The sequence below is a fragment of the Filicampus tigris genome, chromosome 1 (assembly GCF_054856515.1).
Source record: "Filicampus tigris isolate MCC_2025a chromosome 1, RoL_Ftig_1.0, whole genome shotgun sequence".
NCBI classification, from domain to species: Eukaryota; Metazoa; Chordata; class Actinopteri; order Syngnathiformes; family Syngnathidae; genus Filicampus; species Filicampus tigris.
The window spans coordinates 31,512,393-31,533,793 of NC_141217.1; the positions used below are offsets into that span (position 1 = coordinate 31,512,393).

At 41.5% G+C, this 21,401-nt stretch overlaps 2 protein-coding genes across 5 annotated transcripts in view; both read left to right on the forward strand.

The window, feature by feature from the left end:
• ccn5 (cellular communication network factor 5) overlaps positions 1 to 15,199 on the forward strand; it is a 42,911-nt gene extending 27,712 nt beyond the window's left edge. Inside the window, exons 2-7 of the mRNA XM_086032412.1 lie at positions 6,212 to 6,337; positions 6,436 to 6,744; positions 8,014 to 8,230; positions 9,870 to 10,118; positions 13,185 to 13,402; positions 14,250 to 15,199. Of these exons, the coding sequence (XP_085888538.1) occupies positions 6,679 to 6,744; positions 8,014 to 8,230; positions 9,870 to 10,118; positions 13,185 to 13,402; positions 14,250 to 14,537 (1,038 nt within the window). The 5' untranslated portion in view covers positions 6,212 to 6,337; positions 6,436 to 6,678 and the 3' untranslated portion in view covers positions 14,538 to 15,199. The remainder of the gene's footprint in view (positions 1 to 6,211; positions 6,338 to 6,435; positions 6,745 to 8,013; positions 8,231 to 9,869; positions 10,119 to 13,184; positions 13,403 to 14,249) is intronic.
• pfkfb1 (6-phosphofructo-2-kinase/fructose-2,6-biphosphatase 1) overlaps positions 14,559 to 21,401 on the forward strand; it is a 37,434-nt gene continuing 30,591 nt past the window's right edge. For 2 of the 4 annotated variants that reach the window (XM_086032361.1, XM_086032370.1), the window contains exon 1: positions 21,177 to 21,310. The gene's annotated coding sequence lies outside the window, so the exon portion shown is untranslated. Of the gene's footprint in view, positions 15,713 to 21,176; positions 21,311 to 21,401 lie in introns of those variants that run through there. The other 2 variants (XM_086032379.1, XM_086032388.1) reach the window with 2 other exon arrangements.

Below are 21,401 nucleotides of genomic sequence, written 5' to 3' on the forward strand. Positions count from 1 at the left end.
CTAACGTCATTCTTGCACAAAAACATTGAACTGGAATCACGCGGAAAGCTTTCCGACGTTTGTTATGTAAGCGGGCCTTGTTTTCCAGCTGTTTGAGCATTTATTGTTTCAAACTTTTCCACTTTGAGACTTTTATGACCACATAACCAAAAAAAGAAAGAAATGCCCCACACACCTTTTTCCAGTCTTTAAAAAAAGTTTTTGTTGGAAACCAACACACATGAATTCGTGACATTGAAGTTGAAATGATTTCGTCATTAACAGGCCTACAAGGTGGATTGAATGTTGTTTAAATGATGATAGAAATCATTACAATTGAACATTCCTGTGTGGAATTTTGTCTCAGAGATTTCCAGGCAATTGCCTTGACTTCCTGCTTGCTTTGTGCTCTGATATGCGCTGTCAACTGTGGACCTTATATAGACAAGTGTGTGCCTGTCCAAATCCTGTCCAATCAACTGAATTTAGCACAAGTGGACTTCAATTAAGCTACAGAAACATCTCAAAGAGGATCAGTGGAAACAGGATCAACACCTGAGCTATATTTTTAGATTCACAGCAAAGGCCAAGAATATGTGATTCTTTGGTCTTTATTTATAATACATTTACAACAAGCTAAAAAAAAATTTTTTTAAAAAGTCACATTTTGGGATGTTGTATGTAGAATTTTGAGGAAAAATAAGTTATCCATTTTTTAACAACATTTACAAAATGTGGAATATTGAAGCACTACAAGCTTACATTGGGTATAAAAAGTCTGCACACCCCTGTTCAAATGCCAGGATTTGTAATAAAAGAAAAATGTTTCCCACAATAAAGTGACCTATAACCTGTTCAACTCAAATGACAACATTATATCTTTTTAGGAGGCGAAGTAAAAATAAACACCTGAAACAATTTGGTTGCACAAGTGTGCGCACCCCTTTTTTAACTAGGGACGTGGCTGTGTTCAGAATTAACTGCGTTCAAACTCAAGTTAAATGGGAGTCAACACACACACCTGCCGTCATCATTTGAAGTGCATGGGATTAATCCCAAATAAAGTTCAGATGTTCTAGTAGAAATACCTGAATGTATATATTCAAATATAAAACAAAAATAACTTCACAAGTGCTTTCATAAATAGCTATGGAATTGTACTGACAAAAACGGTGCCTTCAGGCATTCCATGTTTTCTTTTGTGTCAATCAGTCACTCGACTTAATCCACTTTTAGTGGCACCGCAGACATTAAAATCAACGAAATATTGAAGAAAACATAGCGGTCTTTTTGCCATATTTACTGTATATTATATATATTTTTAATGTAACCAACTGCTTGCCCTGCACTTGTTGCTAAGCACGATTTGTGGAGGACAAATGATTTGGCATCGGCCAATCAATTTGTATGACATGTTGATTTATATTAATTTCGTTTCATAATCAGTTGACTCACTGCTCTGTTTCAAAGAGAGGAAAAAAAAGCAACATGCTTAAGGTGGTGGGCCACTGATGCCCATTCAAGCTGCCTTGCTGTGGTGGGACAACGTCAGCGCGAACATTTTCACGTGGCTTTCCGGTGCCATTCAGCTTGGTTCTCTACATTTTTGTCTGATGACTAAATTCAAATGTCCTCATGCAGTCATGTGTCTAGTCACTGGGCCTTGCCCTCGCAGAGAGGATGTTGATCAGAGACCCCAAAAAAAGAATTTGTTGTTGTAAGAGGAAACTATTTGACATGGTGGGTGTTGAAGGAGGGAGGCAGACAGATTTGGAGAATCCAGTGGATAACCTCTGGTGAGTTCGGCTTGTTGATGCAGCGATGACCGTCGTCTCCTCACTCCTGTCTGGAATCATGAGTCACTGTGACATCATCAATGGAATTCAAGCGCATTTCAATCTGGGGAGAAAAAGAATAGCTGAGGGACTGTTCTGTTGGCCACAATAATCAGCAATTTCCCTCCTCAATCAAAATTGGATGATGTGGAACATAGTCATGTAAAACACTGTTTTCCAACCTTTTTTGAGCCAACGCACGTTGAACAGTCATTTTTGGTAGTACGGTATAACGCCACACGGTGGCGCCTACTTAATTTATTATCTCATTCGGTCACTTCTTTTTCCTTCACATTTTGCACGACTACATTTTTTGTCGATCCAGACCGCTGAGCTCTCGAGCTCAAGTAGGCTCAGTAGTATTGTTTTCTACCAAATAACTACCTGTGGAAATCTACAAGTCTTTGCTGCTTTAGCTATCCAACAGGACATGTCCATGGCTACCTCAACTCGCACTGCCACGCTTTACAACGTTTTACATTACAACAAACATTCACGGCATACCACCTTACAAAAATGTGACAAAAATTGGAGACAGAGACGGAGGACTCCAGTCAAATGACTTGACTTTACGACTTGCTTGCCAAAACCTGGAAAGACTTGACGTGACTTTTGACTTGGTAACCAAGAGACTCGACGTTACTTTGACTTGAACTACTTGACTTGAAAAGTCACCGTGTTTTTACTGCAGTTGGAAATCTGCATTTCAACACAATTTGCCTTTTTAAGAAGGAAAGAAAAAGATCCCTTTGTTGTTGAGTTCACGACAGGCTCGCAACTCGGTTGTTGTGTACTTGCTAGTATGAAGTGGCTATATAAACATCAATAGCAATGGGAGCAGCTCTGAGATCAATATGATTTCACTGATTATCTGAAGTTGGCAGAAATAGGATGACAAAACGCATGGTTTGCAACTCACACAATGAAGATGCTACACCAAAAATAACAACGTCTGACTTCATTCGTCACTACAAGCAGACATAGGAAGTGACGAAATACAGTAACTGAACTTCAGTATTTTTTTCAGTACTTTATAATTCACGAAGGATATATTTTTTAGAATACATTTTACTTTTAGCAGTTACATTTTATCACCAGTATAATTACTTTTTACTGGATGCATCTTCAAAACAGGGACGTTACTTTTGTTTTACATGATGCATTTTTCCGCTTAACTTATATTCCACAAACGCTAAATTATTCAGAATGCCGCGTTTCAGCTAGTGGGCCTGCTGAAAATATGTTTGGGTTGACTTCCGCTTTAAGTATTGTCCTTCTGTGGGGTCAGTTGCATAGCTCCACCATTTGATGTTGTCCTTCCACTTGCAAGAATACCAATGTGAGCTGATAGTGGCTGGACGTTGTGATGTTTGTTGGCGCCATCCAGTGGTGGGCGTCTGAAGTGCAGTCGTATCTCGATTTTTGATCGTATCTCAACACAAAAAACAAAAAATGTAATCGGCCAAGCGACGGCCTGTATCTCAAGGTACCACAGTATACGTTTTGGGACATTTTTTGTGGTGGTGTGCTGTGAGATTTTTTTCTTGTGTAAAATATGCGGCTTGGCTCAACGAAGGCCAGGAAAGACTGGTCAACATTGGCAACCGTACAGCAGTGACCAGAAAGTTGCATAGCTTATTACAGTAAATGCTGTAAAAGTTGTCCAGGTGGACCGACATAACAAAAGGAGCATTTTTGAAAAATGCTGTCATGGAATACTGGCTGCGGGTTCGGGACTTGTGCCTGGTCTGGAGGGATCCCTGCGGAAAAGCATCAGCGGGTGCCAAAACAGCCCTCATGGTCTCAGAACGGCTCTGCGTCAGCCCCGTGTGTCAAACAGTGTCTGTTAATTGCGTCTGTTTGCTCTGAGTCACAGATCTCAAATCAGTTACGGCTTCTTGGCACCGCCCGCAAACCACAAACTGACCAACCGGAATATTGGGAGGCCTCAATGTTGGAGGTGCACAAAATGTACTTTTCAGAGTCAACAGGGTGCTGGAATGTTGCTTGCAATGGGCACCAAAACACCAAATCCAGACACACTGAGTATGTATTCCCCCCACCAAAGGCACATTGTGGCAGGTGTTGATTTTTCCGTTGTCGTTTGTCCTCTCTCAGCACAACCGGTAGGTGTTGCTGTTGTTGTCTTTTGTTAATGCTTTTGCGCTTTCTTTTCCTCCGAGAGTAGGAATATGCCACATGTGCCTGTATAGTACAGCAAATCTATTGGCACAATAAGATACAGACCACACGTTGTTGTGCTTTATCATTGCTTTTTGGTTCTTTCTTTTCTCTCGGTCCCTTCTCCAACCACGTACTAGAAAGTGTTTTTATTTCTTGTTCGTTTTTGTTTTGTCTGTCTACCCCTTTTGAAAACAAGCTGCAGCTGCCGTTGTTGTCCTTTGTTACCGCTTTTTGTTTAGTCTTGTCATTTTCGTACTTGTTCTCTTCCACGGCTCCTCCCCAACCATATCCAACACACACGAGAAGAGCATGCCACACACAGACAGAGTTTATAACGATGCTGAAACGGGCTTTATACAATACCAAAATGCTGTCAAAGTTAAGCAAAAACTCTCTTCATGCAACAGCAATAAGAAAAGCCTGCTCAGGAATATGCTGTTACACCTACTGAACCTTAAAGTATGACATGAACAGAACAACATTTGGCAGCATTTGTTCAGAGATGGTTCACAAAGCGGTGACATTTCCAATTCAATGTGTGCAGTAGCTGTCGTTCGTGGAGGTGGCCAGGAAAGAAAAAGAGCAGGTTTTCAAGAATGCACCACTGAATGCCTGCAGTAACGCCACACTGGCTCCCCACCTGGAGCCCACCTGTCCATCACGCACACGCGCAAACCCAAGCACACACACACGCGCACACACACATTTTGTCACCTTTTGACTTAACTGCATTTGTGAACATTGTACATATTGTGAACATTCACGCAATGACATCATCGGGACATGGATGCTGTGGGTGGTCGAGTCGGTGTTTTTTTTTTGTTTTTTTTTTTTCAAACGGACCTTTAAGTGTTGAAGAATTGGAAATGGCTGTACGTTTTTTGTCAAATGACCTACCGGTACTTGCTTGAATTTACCTCTGCTATCCAATGTTCATTCATTGCATTCATTCTTATTAAATACAATTCTATGACATTTATTCACACTTCTCCAAACGGTCTTTACGAAGATTTTTTTTACATGACATGAGCAGTTGTTTCTAATACAGTGTCTGGTGAGTTTATATTTGTTAGCAAACCATGTGATGTATTTCAACACAGTTGTCCTCTTGTCTGCCTTCACCTCTGCTGGCGCAACACTGTCAGAAGGACTGACCTACATTTAAAATCTGATTTTGAATTTTTTTTCCCCATGAGTTTATATTCAATTATCCTCAACAGTCAACATCATTTTGTGGCTTTCCTCTCGGCTGCATTGCTTCCAGTGCATGTGTGTGGATGTTAGATTTTTTAAATTTATTTTGGGCAAATAAGATTTCAGACTCTGACATGTCAATGTAATCTGCCCAGGGCCTTCACAATCTGTGTTGCTGTCCCATGGAACTACAAGTCTGTTAACGATGGAACCGTTTCTTTAACCATCCGATTTTAAATTCATGGACCACAGCATCAGTATTTTTGCATCCTTTGATCGGTTGGTGAGAGCAAAACTGTTAATTAAGACTAGTAAATCATACATTTAATAATCAGCATCACTGGTGTGGTGTATTTTAATTATGGCTGTGCCTTGAGATACGAGTGACCCAACTTATGAGTTTTTCAAGACATGAGTTGTCAATAGACCTTTTTTTTTGCTTTGACTTGCGAGTGCAAACTTATTACACCGGCACTGTTTGGTAGCAGCGACTCCACTCACGTCACGACAAGCAATAGTTTGGCAGATAGTGAAGATTTCTCAGAATAACGAGTTTCCAAGCTGTTTGCCTCTCTTAGCTGAATGTTTCTGTCAAACTAAACATAAGCAAAGAGAATGAAACATTCTGTATTTAAAACAACCACATAGTCTCCGCTATCTGAATGCTAACATACAATGGGAAACTCCATAGGCACACAGGCTAACAATTAGCATCTATGTGGCGTTATTGCTACCCTTTAAGTACCAAATAGCTCCACTGAATATCTATCGGTGGAACTACACATGTACAAAGATAATATAGCAATACTCACAGTACATAGTCTTTATCCTCTGCAAAGAACTATTACTATTACTGCCATACTAAGAAGGCAAGAGAGGAGCTGAGTCTCCAGTTTCATGAATGTCTGTCTTATACTGCCCCCAGGTGGCCAGAGTATATGCACCAAAATGAGCGCACATCTTAATTAATTGAAATTCCGTTTAATTACACCGTTACTGTATGTTTTTATAAAATACAGGATATATTTTCTCCCGAGAGACAAGATGTTTGCTGTCGCCTGCAGCCTCATCGTGGAAAGCAGACGGAAGACACGGATCCAATCTCGTTTACGTCTGGCACCCTTGAGGAACGGCGTAGTGGAAAAGTGTGTGACCGACCGGTGTAAAAACATCCGCGTTGTGAATTTCCTCGCCAATCAGACTGGAATCGTCACCGTGCCCGTGTCTCCCCTCATTTCATTAGCTGGAACATCACACAGTTGGAAAGAGAGGGAGGGCACCCGGGTGGAAGTGGAAAGAGGCGGCGAGGAGGAGGAATGCGAAACATTTGTGATGGCGCTCCAGTGGCTGTTTACACGGTAGTCATCGTGGCGGCGTGACATCAGAGTGCAGACTTCATAAATGTCAGCAACAGGCCAGAGGCGGGCGAGACGGACGCAACCCGGAGGCGTACGCAGACCCGAGACGGACACCGACTCTTGCCATTATGGACCGACCGCTGTGTGACTGCGTGACAGCCTCGGCGCTGCTGCTGCTCGCTGTGGCCTCGCAGGTGAGCCTCAAATGTGAATGTTGTGGAGGAAATGTAGTCAAAGGGAAGATTGAACAGCCTTGCTCCACTATGAGATCATGTCTGCGGGACATTAGCGAAGAATGGAGATGTGGTCTTTTTTTCTCTCTGCTTTTTTCCTGAGTTCATTTTATTGTATTTTTGTAACTTTTTTTGTTTAAAAAAAAAAAAACCAAAAAACTAAAACCAAGAAGTCAGTTTTAGCCAAGCTGCTAAGAGGGGGGAGGACGCAATGCTGATGAAGCCTATCAGCCCTCTAACAGCATGCTGTTTTTTACAGGATTTGAACTTTGTTTTGAACGGTGACATTCCCGCGCTGGCCCACTTGAGGGCTCACCCAAAATGATGTAGCAGAAATGATGCAAATTATCCAAACAATGGGCGGAGCGCATTTGTAACAAGTCAACTAAACATATTTCTGTGTTTCTATAGCAGAAAATAATCATACCATAATTACTATGTAAACAAAAAAATTATAAAACAAAAAGACTGTCCGTGAACGAACTCGGCGTGACGCAACATTAATAGGGAATTTATAACAATTGTATTTTGCAAAAATCCATCTTTTTCCCTCAGCGGCTGTCCATCAAAACAGACGCAAACTGATGTAGAATCCCATTCAAGGCACATAAAATGCATGTTCATCATATCAAAGCGATGGCTCTGTTCTGTTGTTGGAAAGCAAAATCCCAGCCTAGAGGGCGCCAAAAATTGCATACGTACTTGCACATTTTCGCCATTAGGTCAGAGGCTTCAACTTACTCCGTTTGATGTTTTTGTGCGTACTTTTTTGTTGTTCTTTAGACAAACCGGTAGAGGTTGAATATTTAAATAAATGTGCAGAGGCCACCTCATGAAGTAAGCATCATGAAAGGAGCTCCCAAGATAATACATTCCGATTTGTCGAGGGAGTAATGTTCCAGACCACTCCCACTGCAGAAATACTCAAAATAGCAACCAAAATATGTAATTTATCAGGACTTATCTATATTTTAAAGCCTAATGCATACAATGCCAACATATATGCATGCTAAGTGCAGATATAATTTTTTTCTACTTGGGGTCGCCATCCTCATGCCCTACACTGTAGTATCTATGACGTTGAATGTGTGCATACCTTTAAAAGGTGGCCTGTCCACCACTGTTATAGATAAATAATAAAAAATACGTGCAGTATCGGTGTTGTTGTCTGCAGCAGTCTTTTTCGATGGTATTTTGATCAGAAGCCTTTGTGTCATTTTGTTTTTTCAGGTGTTGTGTCAGCTATGTGACGGGCCGTGCCTCTGCCCCCGGTCTGCCCCCCAGTGTCCCCCCGGTGTACCCCTAGTGGCGGACGGCTGCCGGTGCTGCATGGTGTGCGCGCGGCAGCGGGGCCAGCCGTGCACCGAGAAGTTCCTGTGCGACGCCCAGCGAGGGCTGACGTGCGACTACAGCTCCAGCTTCCCCGGGGGCCCTGGGGAGTGCGTTGGTGAGTAGCTCCTCTAACAGGAGTGGGGGGGGGGGGGCTCTGATTGGCTGTTTGGGGGTCCTGGCAAAACGCCCAAAAGTAATTACGGCTGGTAAAAATGTCAATTAATTGATGCGTCACAATAGTTCCCCTCCCAATTCGATACATTCCAGTAACTCCTCTGAAATGATTCAGCTCCTGGCCAGTGGAGGGTGCTTTAGGCTGTGTTGTATTGCTCAAGAATGGGAGGTGACAAACCACATACCTACATTCACATGTACATAAAAATCCAACTCCACACAGGGAGGCCTGAGTCGGAATCGAACCAACGACCTCTGAACTGTGAGGCGGACGTGCTAACCAGTCGATCACCGTGCCGCACGGGCGCAAAAATAAATGTTTCAAATTTGCCAGCAAGTACTCTAATTACTAAGAGTTATAAGTAATAAGAGTTCCTGATAGTCATATGTGTCAAGATCAATTACACTTTGTCAAAAAATATTTCTTGACATTCTCTTTTCTTATGTTTTCTAATATTTTATAAATTTATAATTGTGCTGTTTCTTTATTAAAAACATGTAACAATTTTTTGGGGCCTTATTTTGGGAAGCTGGAATGGAACAATGGGATTTTAATTCAATTCATAATTTTAACTGAGAAAATGTATTTGATATAAGAATAAATTATATTACGAGCAATTGTAACATAATGAAAACTCGTAAGTCAAGGTAGCACTGCACTCAAATGCAGGTCATTTTATGTAATAAAAATATGATGAGGCAACTACAAATTTGGCTGATTTCACAAATATGTGAGGACACTTGAGGACACTTGATGGCACATCCCCCACCACCAATTTGCAGTTCACACATCGCACTCCTGCTAAATTGCAGTTTTTTTAAATTTTTTTATACAGTTGTTACACAATTTTTTTTATGCTGTTGCTCTGCCACTCATTTGTTTTCGGTGTGCTTCCACTGTCGACCACTAGATGGTGGCTCACTATTTTGTTTGATATTGTGTAAATTCGATGAAAGAAGAATGAAAACAGGAAGTAGTTCATTTTATCCTTGATTTTGCTAAAGAATTGTCTGATTATTGAATTACACAATCCTTTTCAATCCTGATTTTTACGCCGACGGAAAACAACAAGTGTAGTGCATTTTTGGGCACGATTAATGATGTATGTTGTGAGATTATAAATTTGTTAGTTGGGGGGTAGTTACGTTGTAAACCAGGCTGTTTTTACGATAGCTGTTTATTTAACGTTTATATCCCTGCAAATATTGTATATTCTAATATTCTGTGCTCTTTGCAGTTTCCCTCTTAGTCATTTGTTGATGATATTTCAAGACGCCATTAAATCCCCAGAATCAGAATTTGTTTTGCTGTTCATTTATGTTCACACTTCCAGGAAGTAAACACGTGACTTTCGTAACGGGATCGGTACACCGTAGAATATTTTGGGGCTGGTTTTGAAAGGGTTGGAGGCGGGATTACTGTTTTCACGTTTGAGCTTGGTACCTTCTGCCATCTAGTGGATAAACATTTAATTGTTCTGTCCGTCAATATAGGCTATGTCACTGTTATGGATAGATGAACAAAGATACATTATTTGAAGGAAATAAATAATAACTTTGCGACCAATTGTGCCTTTTAGCTCAGGAAGATCTGACCTGCACAGTCAACGGGATCAACTACCACGATGGGCAATCCTTTCAGCCCTCGTGCGACGTCCACTGCCACTGCAGAGGCGGCGGCGTCAGTTGCGTGCCCGCTTGTCCCCTGAATTTCCGCCTCCCCACTGCAGATTGTCCTCATCCGCAACATGTCCGGCTACCGGGGAAGTGCTGCAAAGAGTGGCTGTGTGAAAACCTGGACAACTCTGTGCTTCAAGACGCCATCTCAGGTAAACACATTACAGTCAACCCCGACCGGCATAGTTGCTGGTCACTATACACGAATTTTCCTATTCGGTGATTTGTTTGTTTGTTTGTTTTGGAACCTACCGTTATTTGCCGAAAAATCTCCCCGCACATCACCAAAAATATCACACAAAGTAGGCCTATTATACATTACAGTTGACCTGTGCAAAATGGTGCCACGAATATGCGGGACTCCTCTCTATACCGAAATGATGATTTGGTCTCCATTTGCACACAAATTTCCAGAGCAATAACATGATTGCTTTGGGTCTACCCGGTGGCATCTTGGTGCTGAAGTGACTTGAGGACAGGGGCGGAGCCAGATCGTAGCTAATGGGTGGGCCTGGATAAATCTGGGTGGGCCTGAATATTTCTCTCACTGAGCACAATCCTCCTGTCCCGACACATCGTATATTCAAATAAAATGACAAACTGAATAATATGAAGTTCAGATCTTCCGTAGGCAACCATAATTATGCCATTCTTAATATTCAATAAAATAAAAAAACACAACAAAACACAAATTCAAAAATAATTTAATAATCATTTACACAAAAAAATGTTCGTATGAAGTAATCTAAGTAATAAGTATCTATTTTTTCATCAATCTCACTGGGTGGGCAGTCTGCCAATCTGGGTGGCCCTGAGCACACCCAGTCCCACCCATGGCTGCGGCCCTGGTTGAGGAGCTTCATTTGTTCACGTTTTTCCAGCTACGTTCTCTCACTTAGGTCTGAAAACACTGAAAAAGTGGACACTGTTAAGAATTTGACAAAATGTTGTCATATGTTGGATCAAATTTAGTGTATTCATTCTCAACTTATAGCAAAAAATAGGGAGGTGGAATTTGTGACCTCAACTGCCAAGAGCTCATCAAACTCAACTACATCACGCTAGTGACTCACATTCAGTACTCTGTGGCTTTCTGTTTACGTACTTCTCGAAAGGCTGCAGTCATGCAGTCACATTGGGAGATTTGTCTTTTTTTTCCCCCACTACAAAGAGTTAGACCGGGTTGGCCATGGTAGTTTCTTCCAAAACTACACTCTAAAAACAGTTTGGTTAAAAATAACACAATTTTGGGTCCAAAAAGGACCGCTCCACTACTTGGGTCAACTTGACCCAACTTTTTCTGCAAAAATAACCACAAAAATGGGTAGATTTGGACAAAACAACCCTCAAAACTGGGCTGTTTTGTCCAAAACAACGCACGAAGGTGAGTCAAATTGGCCCAATTTGTGGATTGGTCCATTTTTTTACCCCAAATTGTGTTATTTTTAACCCAACTGTTTTTAGAGCATTCACCATAATATTAATCAGCTGATCAGCATGCAGGTATTGTGGAGCAGATATTCAAGAACAAAATGTTCCCCTGCTTGCTGTCACTTTAATGCAGTCAGACACTGTTTGGAGTTTCCATTGTTTTTGTAGTGGCTTCATTTCCCTTCTCTGTGGCGCGCTCACTCCTTCTCACACACATCAGAAGAATAACATCCACTAGTGTTTCATTTCTACATAGCTGCTTGTTGCTATGAAGCGCTATTAAAAGAACTGTTTGCGCCTTCCTCCCCAATGAAATGTGTCTTGCCTTTGGCCAGACGCAGCCCACTTAAAAAAAACTTACAGACATGACCAGTCACGATGTCGCCATATGGACGAGCAATCACGGAGCCACCAGGGAGGACTTTGCTAATATTTGGAGGGAAATGAACAACATGTAGCATGGGAAACATGCTCAGAATTAAGTTGGATCACGTTTCACAGAATACCTTCACGTGCTGGAAATTAAATGATTTCTTTTCCATGTGCAGTGTTACATAAGACAAAGTTTCCCACCGGTTTGTTAAATTTTTGTTTTTGTCCAATGCCACAAGAATTTGGATTTTGGCAACATTTTGCGTGTTTTGGTTTGAACTGTCACCATATCTCTGTGTTTCTCAACCTTCCCGCCAATCCACTGTGTGTGGCCCCTGCTTGGCAGATTTTTAATCTATTGCAGGGGGTTCGGGGATGTAATCCCACAATATACTTTGTATAAGAGACTACTGTATTTACTTTTCTCTCCCTAACACTGTCATGAAAATGGTGCTAAATTTGTACCTTTAACGGTCCAATGGCTCGTCACTCGGGCAGTACCCTCAAGGGTACACCTATTGTACCCTCTGGACAGGGTAAACATTGGGACCCTTACAATTTATATCATTCTTATGCAAATATCCACCATAGGGTGCATATTTGTACCCTTTACAAATGTCTCTATCGAGATGAGGGATGGGCCACATTATAAAAGTGACTCGTATTACCTTTCCACGCGTGATCAGTTTTAAGTTGTAATTACATCATTCATATCAATTTGGAACACTTGCACCTGTTCGTCTGCATTACAGAAACAAATCAAGCAAATGATGACCATGCTGACATTCAGATGGTAAAGGGTCAGCCACCATGTACGTATAAAGATGTGCCCAATCACATGCACAGGTGTTGCACTAGATCGTGAGCTTTGACATTTATCTTAGCATCAATGTAAAAAAACAGGATGTTAATGTTTCACATTCATGTTAACCATATGCAATTTAAAGTTAACACAATAGTTAATTAAGACACACCTTCAATTAACAATGGGTGAGAAAAACTTTTTTTTTTTTTTAATTGACAAGAACCGTCAGTGGGTTTAAAGTGCAAGGAGTGCAATTAGATTCCCATCCCTGGTCTAGATTACGACTGTTCTTTAAACTGCATTCCATAAAAACGTGGGCTCTTTTCGATATGCATTCACGCAGGCCTACCGCTTGATTGTACCCTGATATGCAAGCACAAAGTTGCACAAATGGTCCCTTTGCCCGTCTGGACAATTTGAAAAAGAACAGCAACAAAACAAATGACACCTCTCAGTGGTGAGCAAATTTTGGAAAATGCCCACAGTCTCTTCATTTGGTCCTTGGGGGCTTCCTGATGCCCGTTGGGCACCATGTTGCCAACCCCTGATTAGCAATGATCAAAAATACAATGTTGTTTCACTTGCCTTTTCTCTTTGATTTTCCCGCCAGCCACACGAGCAAACACTCCGCATCCACCGGTCCCGCTGCCGGTCGCCTCCGTCTGCACCGAGCGGAGCACCCAGTGGAGCGCGTGCTCCCAGAGATGCGGGACCGGCATCTCCACGCGGGTGTCCAACCGCAATCCGGCCTGCAAGCTGCAAATGGAGACTCGTCTTTGTAAAGTCCGACCCTGCCACGCACATCTCGCCGTGCCGAGCGGGGCCATGGTGAGTCCAAACAATGCTGAGAGCGAAACTAACAAAAACTCAAAGCAGACTGCTTAGGATTTGCCTGAAATGAGAATCAAAAAAGTGTCGCCGTTCGAACCACTCCAAAATTGGTTGGAGATGAGCCGATTTACTGCAGGACAAAGAGGGATCGGTACACCGTACAATATTTCTGTTTCATCCATTGCACTTGCACTCTCTCTTTATATTCTTTTAAAATGTGTCTGTATTATTTTAAAAGTGAAAGTGACATTTTTAATGAGCTTTAAAAATGCTATAATAACATTCCTTTGGAGGAGCGGTGCTCAAGTCCGGTCCTCGAGAGCCTCGAGAGTTTTCGATGTCTCCCTCCTTCAGCACATCCGATTCAAATGATCAGGACCCTTATCAGGCTTCTGAAAAGCTTGCTGATGAGCTGATCCTTTGAATCAGGTGCGTTGGAGGAGGGAGACATCTAAAACAGGCTAGGCAGAGGCTCTCGAATACTTGTCTTGGCCACCCTAGCTCTGGAGTATTCAAATAGGGTATTTCTATCGCGGATTTCACTCATTGTGGGGTTGGGTTGGAACGTGGAGTGGTTTCTGCGATAGAGGTGCCATTTACTGTTCTCCTTTCTGGGTGGATGTTAGTTTATCAACAGTGGTTTTCTGTTTTGTCTTCTTTGGTGTACAGTGTACACTTTACTGTTGAATGGCATGAATTTGTGCTCTGCCTTTTTAGTCAGATCACCCTTGAAAAGGAGATCTAGGTCAAGATTTTTTTTTAAAAAAGTGTGCTTGAATGAAGATTTTGATTTGATTTAGCTACCGCGCTTTAACTGTGGCGTCCTTGTGTGCCGTTTCACCAGCGGGGACAACAGGGCCAGTGCACGGTCAGCTACACGTCACCTGAGCCCGTTCGGCTGGTCCATCACGGCTGCAGCAGCACACGCGCCTTCCGGCCGCGATACTGCGGCGGCTGCAACGACTCTCGCTGCTGCACGCCGTTCCACACCTCCACCGCCGACGTGACCTTTCGCTGCCCCACCGGCAGGCTGCGACAGCGAGCGGTCATGGTGATCCACTCGTGCGTCTGCCACAGCAACTGCCCCTACTCGCCATTCACCAACCCGGCTCTTCGGGGATACAGACCCTGACTGGTCGCCGTGGTAATTGCCACGCTTGAAGCCGGTGGGCTGGTCTGTCGCAAGGCCTTGAAAGAGACAATGACTATTTTGTAGATTTTAAAAAAAAAAACACAACAACAATGTTTTCTTCCTGCGCAGACGCATATGAGTGTGTGGACTACAAAGTCACAGAAGGTCTTCGATCTATGAATAGACCAATACCGGTACTTTACTGCTGCAACATGTGCACTATGTTCACTTGTTTATGCATTTTAAGGTCATTCGTAAATTTCACCCATTAAGCCCCAAGTTTATGAGTAGTGCTCATGTAGGGAATGTTATGTTAGTGAGAAAAAAAAAAAAAAAACGTTCAAGATGTGTGCACTGAGACAAAGTGAACTTCAACCAGAACAAAAAAAAATGACTTCAACTTGAATCTGACATTGTTGCTGTCATGAAGAATCATGACAAGCCATTCAACAAATAAGTTGAGGATATTTGTGTGAATTCGGACCTAATTTGATAGTGAAAAAAAAAGCCATAATATGATATTAATACATTCATTGTGCAAGGGGAAATGGATATAAGGGGAGCAATTTGTTGGCTGACCGAGTAAAGGTGAGCAATGTTGAGAATCTCCTCCCAAAATAATATTCTCATCAACATGAGATTAAAGTCAGCAATGACTGTCATTATGATGAAAATGTTTGTCTGTTTCAGAGAAGCAATCACACACGTTGCATCTTGATTCTCATAACATTATGACTTTATTTTTGTAAGATATCAAGTTTTTGTTTTCTTTTCAGTGTGGACCCGCATATTAAAATTCTTTGGTATTACATTAGGGTTTGTTTCTGCCGTCAAAGGTAACTCATTTAGTTCCTTCATTTATTTCAAAGTTTTAATTTGGTTTAAAAGGACAACAAATAAAGACATTGTTTCATGTTAAAATGTAAAATAAGTTATAATTTTCTGGTAATTTATTTTGGGTTAAACCCATAGTGAAGAGAGGGAACTTGTTTTTTGTTCCGCGTGTATACGCCGTTGTTTAGGGACACAGGTAGTTGATGCACATGATAGCCGTAGGAGGCGCTGTACAGTACCAAGAAGACAAGGCAGGAGTTTGGCCTAGAAGACAAGTCGTGTTTTTGTTGAGAAGATTTGTGTGGACTTTTTATTCCTTTTGAGAGAATGCGGCCAATGAGGTAAAAATTGTGCTATTTGTTTTCTTTCTTGTTTGTTTTTGTGAACCAATCCTTAATAATATTGTGTGCTAATTGAGTTTTATATTGCTCTTTCTCTTACTTCTGGCGCCATTGTTGAAGTGTTGTTAAATACATGTAGACACCATTAAATGTCTGTTAAAACCAAAGAATGAAGTTAAGCCTTGCTTGAACTCAAAAGGAGTAATAGAGTTGAATGCTATATTCCCCAGACAGACATTGACTCTTCACTATGTTTTTAAAACTGTACCTACGATGTTGCACTTCTTCTATTCTATTTGGTCATTCTGTATATTTCATGTTTATGGTGAAGATTTTTATTTCTAGGTTTTCAATGCCATGCATTTCTAATAAGAGGTGTTTATAGTTACTCCAAATTTGACAGCACAGTAGCGTTTTTGTAAATCATATCAGAATGAGTCAGAGTGAAATAAAAGGTAAGTGATCCCCACAAGAGAATTACGAACATAATATACATGTGTCAACTCATTCATTCCTGTGACAGCCCCCTCAGTCATATGAGGCAATCACATCTTAAGACATTTCTGTGGCCTACACGCACACAAAAAAACTTGTTTTACTACACACACAAAAACGTATTTTTTCCTGTGTAGACTCTTAAAGCGGAAGTCAACCCAAACATATTTTTTTTCAAGAATATGTTCCCAGCAGGCCCACTATTTGAAACACGGCATTCTGATTAATTTTGAGTTTGTGCAATATAAGTTAAGCAGCAAAATGCACTTGTTTTTAGCCATCTCTGGGGGTGGCCATTTTGTCTTCTGTCGACTGAAAATGACATCACAACTGCTCACAACGACCAATCACGGCTGACCTGTTTTCTGAATTTGAGCCGTGATTGGTCGTTGTAAGCAGTTGTGATGTCATTTTCAGTCGACAGAAGACAAAATGGCCACCCCCAGAGATGGCTAAAAACGAGTGGATTAACACAAACGCAATATTTATCAGAACGCCCTGTTTCAACTAGTGGGCTTGCATAGAACAGAAAGGAAAGACTGATTCACTTTTCATCCCTTTCATTGCTGTAACCCCCAATTTCTCGCCACCAGTTATGGAGTGTGACAGTCGGTCTAAAAAAAAAAAAGATTTCAAAACAAGATTCAAAAACAAAATAATCACTAAAATACACTAGCGACTGCATTTATGTTTGTAGGACCCCCAGGTCCTTCAAAACCTTGGAAGGCTCCTCCTAGTGTAGACTCCGTGGACCACATAAACCGTTGAGAATTTGGACCGGCTTTATAGCTGTGTGCAGATTCATAGGTCGCTTCCGCCAAACGCCGAAATTGTCGGCCATTCGACGTAACTTCCTGCGCAACTCAACCGGGCGGTGTGGCCTCTTGAGGTTCTCATTTTTGCCTGGGAAATTTCCTTTCTTTTCCTGTTTGCGCCATTTAACAAGTTTACCTATTTTTATGAATAACAATTGCAAATATTCGATTATTCAATAATTGTATATGTTGGTGAAAAGAAATGATGCATGTCTTTGTCTTTTGTAATTATTTACATTTTTTAATTGAAATATGTGCGGGTGTTGCTACTGCCTAAGGTAGAGAGCGCAATTCATTGTTGTTTGTTACACACGAAGAAAGTGTTGGGCATTGTTGGACAAAAAATAAAAATGACGTGCAAAATGGTTGTTTCACAGTCCTGTGACTGTTGGTTCACGCGTAAAACAGTGTTTGTGGCCGTCATTAACTGAAGAGATTAAACAACGAAAAGAAGAAATTAAAATAAGTAAAGATAGCCTCTACATTAAGTAAAACGACCGTGCTCAGCGAGAGGACGGCGAGCCGAGACAGATTCAAAGCAGTACAGCGGACTTTCAGGAAACAAACTACAAACTGCTAACTTGCGTACATAAGTCAAAAGGAGAGAAATAAGACAATGCCTATGTGCTGGTCTTCATTAGATGGTACTTATTAAGAAAGCAACGCACGCTTTGTATTATGGACTACTATATTCGGACTCTTAGAAGCAAGATGGCAAGAAATCAGAGGACGCAAATGCGCGCAGTACCGATGATGGCCGGACGATAGCGCCAAAGTACACTGAAAAAGGCCCGGAGGACTTTTTGAAACGACAAATCAGTTTAAGGAGGGTGAAGCTTTCACAGGTGGCAGGGAAACTGAATAAAACAAATGCCTTGATGACAAATAATGAGAATCCAGATAATGTTGATGAACATTTGAATGATTTTTCTAAATTCACGAGTGAATTTGTCAAGTCAAATGAGAACGTTCTACAACTGTTATCAGAAGAAGAGAGAGATGCTGAACAGGCATTTTGGTATTATCCAAAAAAGGAACATTTCAGCAGTTTCATGATAAACGCTGAAAAATCGACTATCAAGGCAAGACGGCAACAGGACGATGTGGGACCAGACGACAGTGCATCTTCGACGAGATGAGCGACAGGAAAACGTCCAGGATCCTGCACATCTATGCCAAATGCATCATCCACGCCGCACGGCACACAACCGTGCCCGCCCGCGCTAACTACATTGACTTCAATTGAACATAACAGCACCGAAACTGCTCCTGCACGATTTGTTTCTCCACTCACGGACTGAGGCCTTGTCTACACGTAGCCGGAGTTTTTTAACAACCGTATATCCTCCCCCCCGCCTGCGTTGGAATACACATAAAAAAATGCATCCACACGAAACCGCGGAAGTGCGTTTTCACGCCAAGCCTCTAGGCAGCAGTAGTTAGCCAAATGCTGTCCATTCAGAAGGAACGTCCGTCGTTTGACGTCACTTCTACGAAACCAAAAACAAGGCACCAAACTGTTCGGGAGAACCGACAAGAGGTCAGAATTGCTTTTAATCCTTTCAACAAGAAGCAGAGGTTGGTTGCAGACAAATAAGTAAGCAAAAAGCGCATCGAGAATGGCCATAACCAACGCAGCGCCGCGAGAATCCATGTTGACTGTAATGGGTGGATGTAAGGACCGGTGTCCACACAGTGTTTGAATAGTAAATTAGCCAGCTAATGAGCTTTAAATAAACCTCTGCCGTTAGCATTTCTCCCACGGCGCGTCATTCACTGACTTTTTTTTTTTTTTTTTGGGTACGTGGGGGCGTACGTAAGGACGGAACCGCTTTAAAAGGACAGGGTCGGAGGACGATCATTCTTATGAATAAGGACGGAGGGACGATCAGGCCAGAAGAGTTGAATCACCAGGGGACCCCGGCAATTGGATTTTACAAGGACATGCTAGGACTCAGGAAGACCCAAAATCCTGATAAGGAGCCACTAGTCGTCACCTGAAAACCTCTACAGACAACGGATGTGGATTCGAAGGGCCTTAAAATTGACTTTTCGGAGCCTCCTCAGCAGGGGGCCAGCCCGACGACGAACATTGGCAATGCTGGATGAAGACCGACCCCAAGAGGTCGACATGGGAACTGCAGCATTAAACTTCCAATGCGTTTGATCAATCAAAATTACCTTGAAATGAAACATATTTGAATGTATGTTTGTGTATTGCTTACTTTGTGTATCCTGCTAACTTTGCATTGAGGAATCTTCTTCGCTTTGGTAACAATCATTTTTCTGGTCAGGTTTATGAAATAACTGTAGATGTTGGGTTAAATTCATATCTTTCAAATCTGACTTTATTGTCATGAATTGAGGCTCACCTGAAACCTAAGCTAGAGGAGGGGGGTGGACAACTCACCCCCTCCCCTTTTTCTTAAGGAGATAAAAAGGTCTGGCTAGGGGTGGGCGATATTGACGATATTAGATCGTTAAGCAGTTTAACGTGTTCACGATCTCTTAAAGCCGAAAGATCGTTTGATCGTCTACATGGCACATTCCAAACAGTTTAGCTCTATGGCGGCGCAAAACCGCTGACGCGTATACCCTACTAACCAATCACAGCACGCTCACAGCGCACCGTACGTGACACTCCCCACCGCCCTGTTTGTTTGTATAGCAGGGAGCTATAGCGGAAAGTCACCACGAAGCAGAGTTGCTCCCAAAAAGAAACTCCACATCCACAGTGTCGATTTGGTTTGGCTTTTCCTCGGAAGAGAAAGCATTTTTTGCAGTTATTTGCAAAGTTTGCGGAGACTCTGTTCGGACGTCAGCGCCGACAGCCAAAGCAAACGGAGATCAGACATTGTTGACATTGTTACCTTTTATGTTTACATTCACTGCACATTTTGATAAAAAATGTCACTATTCAAATTAAAACCTGTACAGAAATCTTAACTGATTTCAAAATGTCTTTTTTTTTTTTTTTTTTTAGAGTTTTGTACATCCCAACTAAACAAGCTGAAAGCGCATGGTAGTATTTTGGCTGTCAAATGAGCCTTCGGAACCTTCATGAAAGCAATTAGACTGTTTGGTATTAAGATACCCAGTGAACCGTCATTCCTTTTTGTCTGACTACTTCCAAGTTGCAAGTTAAGGATGGGCCTTTATGTTGCAGCTCCAGTGGTAACTTGGGAGACATAAAGAGAGAATGGGTTCATATTGAAGCCTTTTGCTTACGCAGCACACCAGATTCCAAGGAGGCAAACACCAACTGCATGGTTAATAGTGCAAAAAACAAAAGGTGTACAAATAATGCATTTTTAGCCTACTGGTGCATAAATTATGAAAGCATGGGTGTCAAGATGTTTTTTTCTTATGTGTTTGTACTCTTCTTAGGGCATAAAAAAAAATCTCATATTCGTGTGTACTTCATGCACCTTATAAGCATTCAACAAATACTGGTACAAACGCAACGTGAGATTGCACTAAAGTGAGTTTTATGATGGAACTTGAACAATTAGTTATTTTTATACTTTAAGACTAATGTAGCACCCTTTCGCGCATCCTAACATTGTAAGATCCTATTCAGTCCTAAATAAGAAACCACAACTTCAAAGCTAAATCAATATTTTAAGTGAGCGACTCTCCGAACATCTTGAAAGGAAACAAATACCCGAAATATAGCGACTGGTTTTCTTCCCTCTGTTCACATTCCAGTTTGCTAGTAAAGGAGGCAAGTCTTCATCAAAGTCATTGTCTTGGACTTTCCAAAAATTTGAATCAATGAAAAATATTCATGCATCTGTAGCCCAGTGGATACTGAGCCAAAGTATTCAGAAAAGCGGATACATAAATAACAAAAATATTAGTTATTAGAAATAAATACTTTGACTTGCATGATGTTCTGTGAATACATTACTGTTCAATTTGGGATGCTTCACTGTAGGTGCAGTGTTGTTCAAGTTGTGGGGTTGAAGCTCATGTGAGTTGATATTTGTTCAGTTATTTTCATTTTCTACAGTGATGTTCACTCTGAGGAAACGTTTACAGCCTAACTTTATACAAACTGTCATTCATCCTAATTCTCTATTGTCATTGGGTAATGTCAAATTTAGCCAATGTTAATAACCTCGAGATCGAGGGGCGGGACTTGTTCCAAATGACGCTACCTACTCGCATGAGAAGTGAGTGTTTGAGCACACGCTGGAATGAAGCTGTTTAATCAGCTTTTTGTACATAACATCAGGATAAACTACCCGTTTTCACTGGATGTTTGTTCTCACTGGATGCCTAAGAGGTGATTAAACTTGTCTGGTTATGTTAAAAAATAAACTATTACTGTCCGTTTGGTTTATATTAGCGTTTTAGCTAATCGCGATTAGCCATTA